The 11,223-nt window shown below is 34.1% G+C and overlaps 1 protein-coding gene across 1 annotated transcript in view; it reads right to left on the reverse strand.

The window, feature by feature from the left end:
* The window catches only part of LOC144965741 (integrin alpha-9-like), a 52,920-nt gene that overhangs the window by 21,354 nt on the left and 20,343 nt on the right, over window positions 1-11,223 (reverse strand). The window contains exons 9-15 of the mRNA XM_078901386.1: window positions 10,196-10,278; window positions 8,160-8,225; window positions 6,251-6,406; window positions 5,228-5,330; window positions 3,139-3,251; window positions 1,663-1,793; window positions 610-761 (exon numbers count right to left, since the gene is read on the reverse strand). Of these exons, the coding sequence (XP_078757512.1) occupies window positions 610-761; window positions 1,663-1,793; window positions 3,139-3,251; window positions 5,228-5,330; window positions 6,251-6,406; window positions 8,160-8,225; window positions 10,196-10,278 (804 nt within the window). The remainder of the gene's footprint in view (window positions 1-609; window positions 762-1,662; window positions 1,794-3,138; window positions 3,252-5,227; window positions 5,331-6,250; window positions 6,407-8,159; window positions 8,226-10,195; window positions 10,279-11,223) is intronic.

An 11,223-nucleotide genomic window follows, 5' to 3' on the forward strand; every position in this document is an offset into this window, starting at 1 on the left:
CCCAAAGTTATAAATCACTTCAAGAATGAAGTTGGAAAAGACATTTCTAAAATTTTGGCCAGAAAACTCGTCATTCAATTATCGATCGGTTAAAATGACCCTTATCTTGAAAAAACTCTAAAACCGGGGATTTTAATTAACCTTTTCAGGAAGTCTCAGTTTTGAGAGTTTTTGACAATATATGGGTCATTTTTATCGATCGATATTTGAAGGACATTTTTTTGGCCAAAATCATTAACGTGTGTTTAATCTTTCAAAGCATCTACGGCAGCATTGTGGTAATCAACAATATTTTGAGTTGGTTTAAGAATAATTCCATTATTACAATGGGTTATCAGACCTGCAAATAAGTACACGCAGCTATGATCACATTATGATATGGTGGATATTGAACTATTTGGATGCTCATGTCTTTTATTTGTGATTATTGCACTGATGTTATTGACAATATGTATAAAAGATGTTTTGGTTGATTTGGACTTGCAAAATTATTGTTACCCGGGTAAACAATGCCCTTTTTTTTGCCTTTCTTTTTTTAAAGCGCTTTGAGGTTTCGACGAAAGGTGCTATAGAAACATGCTTATTGTTATTTTATAATGTAAAACTAACCGAGTTTCCTGGTTGCTACACCCATCATTCGTTGAGTGTAACAAACATCAAATGTTGTACACGGCCCCAACTTTGAGTCGATTATACACCTCTGGGCCAGGTCAATAGGGTTGGGCGAGGATTGAATTGCGGCGTGCGGTCTCACTATTACCCTGGAAAAAAAATTGTTTAACTTTTTTAGTAATAGCATTACTGCCGGTCTTTGGAAAAACTCCATATTTTAAAATTTGGCCAGGAAACTTCGCGAAGTCCCAAGTTTGAGAGTTTTTTTGCCAAGATGAGGGTCATTTAAATCGATCGATATTTAAAGGACGAGTTTTCTGGGCAAATTTTAAAATATGGGGTTTCCAGAGTACGACAGAATAAGTAGATTTGCAGATAAGCCATGCCAAATATTTTTTTGCCGTTTCATTGAATTTTAAGTGATGTGTTAATGTTATTATTGTTTTTGTTGTTGTCTGAAGAAGGCCTTTGAGCAAAACATTTTCCGTGTTTGGTATTTTGTTCTATTAAAAAAAAACAACAAACTATTATATTCTTTTTGTTTATTACATTTAACAGTCCACAGTTTCTATTAGCTTTGTATCACTATGTTTCCACGGTGGGTATGATCTTTACGTTAAATTTGTTTACTAGAAGAACTATACAAACTTGAGCTTGAGCTTTTATATAGCGCAATATCCACTCAATGTGCCTGACCAACAGCAACCCGTCACATGTAGAACGAGGCCCGTTAGGCGATATTACAATTTTTCGGACAGAGACAAACGCTGTTAACAGCCAAGTACTCATTTTACACCTGAGTACGATGAGAGAATGTGAGTAAAGAGCCTATTCCAAGGACTCAATTATGCGCCGAGCGAGGCTCGAACCCATGACCTTCTGATCCAAAAGCGAGCGTCATACCAGAAGACCACATATCCGCACAAACCAATTAAAAGGCGAAACATTTTCAAGATTTCTACTCGTATTTTATATCAAAGCTAATTCTGTAATTCTATATACTTTTGAGCTTTTTAGAAATGACTTATCTATATATTATTTTAATTGTACCTTGTATTAAACACAATGACCGTGTCGTTGATGAATGAGCTTGTAGCAAACATAGGGTAATAGCTCGATGATTGCTTGAATGAGCTGGAAATCTTGGAGCCGAACCACCTCAAATTATTGGTTCCTGGTACCTAGAAACGTAAACATGAATGATTAAATCCATAAGTATTCACAGCTACAAAGTGTCCAAAAAGCCTCGGTAGATACTTCCTTTTTTAATGATAATAATAATAATAATAATGATCATGATAATAATATTAATAAAAATAAGAGTAATAATAATGATAATAATAATAATAATAATAATAATAATAATAATAATAATAATAATAATAATAATAATAATAATAATAATAATGATGATGATGATGATGATGATAATAATAATAATAATAATAATAATAATAATGATAATAATGATAATAATAATAATAATAATAATAATAATAATAATAATAATAATAATAATAATAATAATAATAATAATAATAATAATAATAATAATAATAATAATAATAATAATAATAATAATAATAATAATAATTCTTTCAACGATGTCGCAGAAAATTTTTTTAGATGAAGAATATTCCCGACGTAAACTTATTTGCAGATCTGATAACCCAAATTGTTGTGGGCTCATTGGTGTAATGAAAATACTCTCAAACCAACGCAAATATTATCCATTCCAATAATGTTAAATCAAGCCCATAATTATGTTCGGTTATCAGACCTGCTGTTACGTGCACCTAGATTATACCCTTCAATTTTCAGCGTAACTTGTTCTACCACATCAATTTTATATATTGTTTAATGTTTCCATAAGGTCAACCAATGTGCGGCTATGTGGTCAAGTGGTATGGCACTCGCCTTCAGATCGGAAGTTCCTGGGTTCGAATTCCGCTCCAAGGGGCGCATAGTTGAGTCTTTTCAAAATGATCTTTACTCACATTCTCTCGCCGTACTCAGCAGGTGTAAAATGAGTACTTGGCGGTTGACAACGTTTTCTATGTCGGAAAAACATTGTTATATCACATGCCTAACAAGCATCGTGTCTCGTCTTACATATTTTTTGACCTTACATTTTTTTCCCTATTAAAGGACATAATTGAAATGTTTCCTATCACTTAGTTATTCGTTATATAAATTCCACTCATGGAAGTTTTAATATTAGATAGATAAGAAACATTTTATCGCATATTATGAGTAGATTATTAATAAAATACTTGACTACTATAATATATGTGATGTTGATGATGATGATGATGATGATGATGATGATGATGATGATGATGATGATGATGATGATAATGATGATGATGATGATGATAATGATGATGACGATGATGACGATGATGATGATAATGATGATGGTGACGACGACGACGACGATGATGATGATGATGATGATGATAATGATGATGATGATGATGATGATGATGATGATGATGATGATGATGATGATGATGATGATAATACCTCATTAGCGCAAATCCTTTGGCTATATTTGGAGACGAGACCTATCTGACTCCCGAGGTATATATAGATACAACCGGAATCATTTTCTTCCCCTGGTGCTCCTATCGCCACATCTGTAGAATCATTTGGACACTTTTAATAAAATGTATATTATTAACATTACATATTATATTTATTCCATACAACTTAGTGGGGCGAAGTGGCCGAGTGATTAAGATATTGCACTGTGACCCGGAAGTTCACTTTCGTTCTTTTCCTCGGGCAAGATTATTAACCCCAAATTTGCTCACTTGGACAACATGGGTGATTCCTGTTGACATCAACATCTTGTTTGATGAATTATCTATATTCAGTCGTTCAATTCCTAGCCGTCGATATCTTATGATGCGGAAGGGCATAATTATTTTTTTAAAAATAATAATGATAATAACATCTTTATAGTCCATGAAGGCAACATGTCATTTGATGACAGTATATACATAATATACGCAGACATAAATGAAACAAAAGTGCAAAACCACACATACACACACACGCACAAACACGCACTCACAGACTCACACTTAAATAGGCTTCGTGTAACCTATCTAAAAAGCAAATCGTAATGATGCGAGATAAAGAGAAAATATAGATGTTAAATAGATAGCCAATAACCAATGAGTGTCTTTTATTACAGTTTTTATTTATGAGTTATATTAAAGTAATTTAAACCACTTAATTACCGTACTCTAGAAAATCATGTATTTAAAATTTTGGCCAGAAAACTCGTCCTTCAACTATCGATCGATTTTAAACTATCAAACTTGGGAGTTACCTGGTTAATTATGATTTATATACAACAACGGGAGGGAGTTCTTACGATAGATACAGGGAGTAAAATTGTTTGCTCAAAATGAAATGTTGTTTTGTATTGTTTTGTTTTTTTTTCAGTATGGATAGAATGCGCTTGGCCAAGGAGTTCACAACAGTGCCATCCGGAAGTATAACGGACCAACACACAAACTCTGTGTAACCATGAACTTTTATAGTTGGTTAATACAGTTTAGTGAGAACAGCTCACAAACGCGGATGGCAAAAACCAAAACAAAGGCCTGAGTGACGTCATCTGCATACTATCTATAACACATACAAAAATTCCCATCCACAGCAAGACGTCCTTCAGAGCGATTCGGCTCATCGAACAGGAGTTTATCTGGATATCTAGGTTTATAATTGTTGAATCATGATTTGAACGCGTTGAATTTTTAAAAATCAACGATTGCAGAATATTTTTGGTGTGAAATTATATCTAGCTGGTCTATCTAGGTGTAAAAGAGAGCTGATTGGTAATTAAAAATAATCTTTTGGTGCGCATGAATACATAGAAGTACTAATATCATACCACTTGGTTACTAAATATCTAATAATCTTATTTGGAGCGGTAGCATAAACGTATTATTTCATTATATTTATTATAATTTTATCGTGCTATAACACATACTCAGAGCAGTTGTGTTATTGAGCACGATTTTTTAAAAATAACTCGTTAAATAAAGACAAAGAGATGAAAGAATCGTATATTCCATAGAGGAAAACAAACAATAACAATTGTTTGCTAGCTTTGGATAGGACGCTAGACTCAGATATCCAATCGCTGCTGGGTGAATAGGGAGGAGGAGGGGTGTCCGTAAAAAAAACAACATTCGAATTTCACCTGGAATTGATCTCGGTCCCTTTGCGTGTGAAGCGAGTGCTCTAATTATGTTATATGACCGTATTGATACATTTACATCAACTTCCACATCATTTGTCTTAGGAAATGAAGGTGACGTTTCAATTCTATATTCACAAACAATTAAAAACGTAAAACAATAACAGTAGCACAGCGTGGCACAGCGGTACGGTCTTTGCTTCGTACCCGAAAGGTACCGAGTTCGATCACCGTCCGCTGCGCTATGTGGCATTGAGTAAGTCACCTCGCCCTAGCTCAATTTACGGCGCTGACGCCTGGGTTATTCCAGTCTTCCCTTGGAATAGACCCGAGAGGCATATTTCCCTTATGGGATGAATAAAGGGAATTTAATTTAATTCAATTCAATTTTAACGTTACCTTCATAATGATCTAGATTGATGTCGCCAATGCTCTGGATGGCTGATCCAAATCGGGCATATTTTCTCCCGTTCCCTTGTAGCGTTATATGCTTCTCGAAATCCTGGAGAAAGAATGAATATTCTAAATAAATTTTTTGAACACACAGTGTTCTTATATTTCCCAAATTGCTCTATTTTTTTCTAGAAATTTCAAAATGATACAATGCCAACAAATATACGAAGAAAAAAAACAACTTTATAATCCAAGCGATTGTTTTAAAATGATATTAATGGTGATGATGATGATGATGATGATGAGGATGATGATGATGATGATGATGATGATGATGATGATGATGATGATGTGATGATGATGATGATGATGATGATGATGATGATGATGATGATGATGATGATGATTAGTATAATGGTAATAATAATAAATAATAATGATAACGATGATGATAATAATAATAATAATAATAATAATAATAATAATAATAATAATAATAATAATAATAATAATAATACAACTATACTACTACTACTACTACTACTACTACTACTACTACTACTACTACTACTACTACTACTACTACTAAAATAATTCATTATGCCCTTCCGCCACGACATCATAAGATATCGTCGCCTATCATTCCACGAAGGAATATAGATAATCCATCAAACAGGATGTCTAATGTCAACAGGAATCATCCATATTGTCCAAGTGAGCAAATTGGGGTTAATAATCTTGCTCAAGGAAAAAAATGAAAGTGCCTGAAGCGAGGCTCGAACCCCGGACCTTCAGGGTCATAGTGCAAGGCCTTAACCACTCGGCCACTTCGACCCCTACTACTACTACTACTACTACTACTACTACTACTACTACTACTACTACTACTACTACTAATAATAATAATAATAATAATAATAATAATAATAGTGATGATGATGATGATGATGATGATGATGATGATGATGATGATGATGATGATGATGATGATGATGACGATGATGATAAAGCATTTGAAAATTCCCTCACCCGTTCATTTTTTATCCTTTTGTAGACGTAAACTTTCCCAGTGTCAAAGCTGTTGCTATTGGAATCACCGTAGTAAGGCGCCCCTACCAACAGCTCGTCGATTTTGTCTCGGTCGGTGTCGACGGCACAGAGCACAGATCCAAAGTAGGACCAGGTCTTAAGTAATCGACACCAGTCCCGATTGCAGTTGAGGGTTGAGAGGGTGGGTGAGTGTGTGTGTGTGTGGGGGGGGGGGGGGTTGTGGATATTATGCGCATTAGTTATTGTTTGAAATATTTCATATTAACGGATTAAAATTTTGATCCACAATCAAACTGGTTTTATTAGAAAGGTTAAAAGATTATAGATGGAACGAAATCGACGTCACTTGACTCTTTGTTTTTGTTTTAGACAGCGACTTTAATGACAAATACTCACCAAATTCTGTCAATCAGACTATAAACGTTTAAGGTTACATATAATATTGTTTTTATTTGTGTTTTAGTACATTATATCCGATTGGCGGTTGTTGTGAGTATTTTAGCTAAACGCACAGCATCAATAGGTATTACGCATCATGTATCACCGTATATTATCACATGATCATTCTCATTATATGTAAATATTAGTGCGGCTGTACGATTGGACTCAACACATATTTTAGAACGCCTTAAACCACACGTTTATTCAAGCGGTATTGATGCTATACGTTTAGTTAGAAAATTCGTACCATCCGCGTGCCTAAAAAAACATACCAACACAGAAAACGATGTATAACTTTAAACGCTTATAGTGTGATTAATACAATTTAGTGAGAACTATTCATAAAGATTGCTGGCCAAAACCAATAACAAAGAGCTGAGTGACGTCAATTTCGTTCTATCTATAGCGCTTCTGCCGTGACCAGGCGAAGGATGCCGTATCAGTCAGAACTAGGGTTCAACTCCCAATCGCCGAGAAAGTATTCGAATTTGAAGACCACATGAGGGGAGGGAGGGAGGGAGGCATATGTCACAAAATAAAATTTATGAGTAATGCCCCTTGGCATTTCGTTCATTTTTCAAAATCTAAAATGAAAATTGATCTATAAAGCTAAACATAGGATGACGCCATCAAGATATGACCAAGACAATTAGATGCATCCAATAAGGAGTTAAAGCTGTCCAAAATTCTAAATTGCCTTTTCTCAATACTGAGTCTATGTGGTCTAGTGGTATGACACTTGCCTTCGGATCGGAAGATCCTGGATTCGAATCCAGAGCGGTGCTCTTGACTCCTTGGAAAAGGCTCTTTACTCACATTCTCTCACCGTTCTCGGGTTTAAAATGAGTACTTAGCCGCTAATAGTGTTGTCTCTTTCCTAAAAAAATGTAATATCGCCTGACAGGCATCATGTCTTGTCCTATATATATATTGCTGTTGGCTAGGGACCCCTTGTTAAGCGCTCTGAGGACGTTTCGTTGATATTGCGCAATATGAATTATCTAGACGTCTAGTTCTTCTTCATTCCTTGTTAGAATCATTAGCTCTTGTGAATGCATAGGGAAATTATAAATGATGCAAGTGATTTTGGAAAAGCACGTGCTTATTCTCTTCAAATTGCGGCTATGTGTTTTCACTCGGCGCATAGTTGAGTCCTTGGAAAAGGCTCTTTACTCACGTTCTCTAACAGTACTCAGATATAAAATGAGTACCTTGCCGTTAACAGCGTTGTCTCTGTCCGGTAAATAATGTAGTATTGCCTAACTGGGGTCATGTCACGTTCTACATGCTAAGCGTTGCTGTTGGTCAGGGGCCCCTTGTAAAGCGCTTAGAGCACGTTTAGTGGATAGCGCGCTATATAAAAGCTCGCTTCTTTGGGATTTTTTTTTTTGTAATCAGCAACCTGATAAAACAAATCAACATCAACCAAATCTTTGACAAAACATACCTTCTCCCCGTCCAAATTTTGAAAGTTATATAGCAGGTCTTTATTTATCCATCTGTACAACTTTACCTGTTATACAAAAAATAATGATAATCGTGGTAATGATAATTATGATGGTGAGGATGTTGATGATGATGATGATGATGATGATGATGATGATGATGATGATGTTGATGGTTATAATAATGATGATAATAATAATAATAATAATAATAATAATAATAATAATAATAATAATAATAACAATATTGATAATAATAATAATAATAATAATAATAATAATAATAATAATAATAATAATAATAATAATAATAATAATAATAATAATAATAATGATAATAATAATAATAACAATAAAAAATAATAATAATAATAATAATAATAATAATAATAATAATAATAATAATAATAATAATAATAATAATACTAATAATAATGATAATAACGATAATAATAACAATAATAATAATAATAATAATAATAATAATAATAATAATAATAATAATAATAATAATAAAGATATAACACCCTTTCAGTCTAAACTATAAGGGAAAAAATAGTCGTGCTAAAATTGCGTTTAACACCGCTGACCTTCATCTTCGCTATGAAGTATTTGTATTTTTGCCTTCAAGACTTCATCTAGATATAAAAAATGTAATGACCGACACCCTTCTTCATTTCATATAATTGTCCGTGGCCTGTTCTGAACTGAACTTGTATCAACGAGTATATAACAATTCTTGAATTAAATTGGGTCGGTATAACTTGTTCCTTGAGCTTTTTAATATAGCGCCATATCCACTAAATATGCTTAAAGCGCTTTACAGCAACACATAACATGTGAGACATGACGCCAGTCATGTGATATTACTATATAATTTCCGACACAGACAACGCTGTGAACGACCAAGTACTCATTTTCACCTGAGTATGGTGAGAGAATGTGAGTAAAGAGCCTTTTCCAAGGACTCAACTATGCGCCGAGAGAGGCTCAAACCCAAGAATTTCCGATCCTAAAGCGAGTGTTATACAACAAGACCACATAGGCGCACATGTTACGATCATATAACAATACAAATCTGCTTCTAATCTCGCCTTAGTTTAAAATTCAATTTGGTAGTCTGATATTTCTATTTTTCTGACTTTAAGAATTTTGCTTTTTGATTAAATGCATATTTGGGGTGTTAACTCTCACCTTACCGACGATTTTCATTATTTTTTTTCCCCAGAACTTTTATACCTAACTAATACAAGACTTGACTTTTAACACTCAAACCTATGAGATATAAGTGCATACTAGATAGATATACATATTTCTATGTAGCTTAACACGCTTTATAAAACATATATTTTTCATAAAATTTGTTGATGTACAATACCAATCTGATTGAGAAAAATTGTCATTGAATCGTAATCGTATCAAATGTGACGATTTTCCGGTAGTTGGTATGAAAAGGGTTAAGGCGTTACAGTGTTGTTTGACATAATCAGTTGGATGGTGAAGAGGTTTGAACCGAGATATTGTTAAGTTAGTTAGATGGTCAATTTTTATCATAAATGAGTTCTTGTCATAAATGATTAAATCAACCCTTTTTGTACATCTTCGGGAAATATCAAATCTTAATTTCTCTTCTAAATATTTTTTACAGCCAGTCAAGTTAAAAAAGTATGAAATTTGAAAAACAGTTGCTGGATACCTTTCCCAAACATCTTACCATAACTTCATGAAAAATCACCCGATTTACTTCAAATAAATATTAAAATGCTCTGTAGAGCATATTTGTTCAGAAAATGCAAGAAATGCATCTAAAATTTTCACCTTCCGACTGATTATGTCATCATGCAGTTTTAGACATATATTAATTGTATATTTCGTGAATTCGGAGAGACCCTTCTCAAGATCGGCCTTCCCTCAGTCCGAAGATCCATTAAAGATCAAAATCCGTGTATCAAAAATAATATTCCAATATCTTTCATAGCATAAAATGTTTATAATATTATTACTTATAACATGGTATTAATACCGATAAAGTCCTTACCATTCCAAAAGTGTACAAGTTCGGAGCACCTGCAGCGATGCAAATATCTCCGTCACAGAATTTGCCGATTTTCACCTCATACCCTGAAACGTTAAATGAATTCAAATACGTTTAACTCTCTCCTTACCAGCCATTTTTAGAATTTGTCCCGAAAATTCTCTCCCACCCAACACAAAATAGGCTTTTCATACTCAAACATAAAAGTAATAAGTGCATTCTATACAGAATGTTATTCAGCAAAATGATGTCTACAACACAGTGATTAGTATTTATAGCTGTAATCAAAGCATTTCTTTACATTTTGTAATGTACAAGAGAAATCAGAATGAGAAAACTGTAGGTTACATCGTAACTAATGTGACGATTTTCCTATGGTTGGTAAGGAGAGGGTCAACCAATTAACTCCATACTCTGGGAAAAAAACTTGAGCAGTACAAAAACCTTGAGCTTTTATATAGCGCAATATCGACTAAACGTGCTCACAGCGCTTTGCAGGGGTCTCTGACCAACAGCAACACGCAACATGTATAACGAGACATGACGCCTGTTAGACGATATTACAATTTTTTCCAACAGAGACAACGCTGTTAAAGGCTAGGTACCCGTTTTACAAATTAGTACAGTGAGAGAATGTGAGTAAAGAGCCTTTTTCAAGGACCCAACTATGCGCCGCTCGGAGCGGGAGTCGAACCCAGGACCTTCCAATCCGAAAGCGAGTGTCATACCACTAGACAACATCGCCGCACTATATGTATTTAAATATGTGACCTGAAAACTTCTCCTTCAAGAATCGATTGATTTAAATGACCCTGATCTTGGCAAAAACTCTCAAACTTGGGACCTCGCGAGGTCCCAGGTTTGAAAGTGTTTGCTAAGATGAGGGTCATTTAAATCGATCGAGATTTGAATGACGAGTTTTCTGGCTACATTTTTAAATACATCTCTTTCCAGTACCTGGCCGTACGGCAGTTTACTGGTCAAATCTGGAAACATTTGAATTATCTCTTAAACATATCAAAGATATTTTC

The sequence above is a fragment of the Berghia stephanieae genome, chromosome 2, assembly GCF_034508935.2.
Source record: "Berghia stephanieae isolate SIO BIC M18660-M18661 chromosome 2, UCSD_Bste_1.3, whole genome shotgun sequence".
Taxonomy (NCBI): Eukaryota; Metazoa; Mollusca; class Gastropoda; order Nudibranchia; family Aeolidiidae; genus Berghia; species Berghia stephanieae.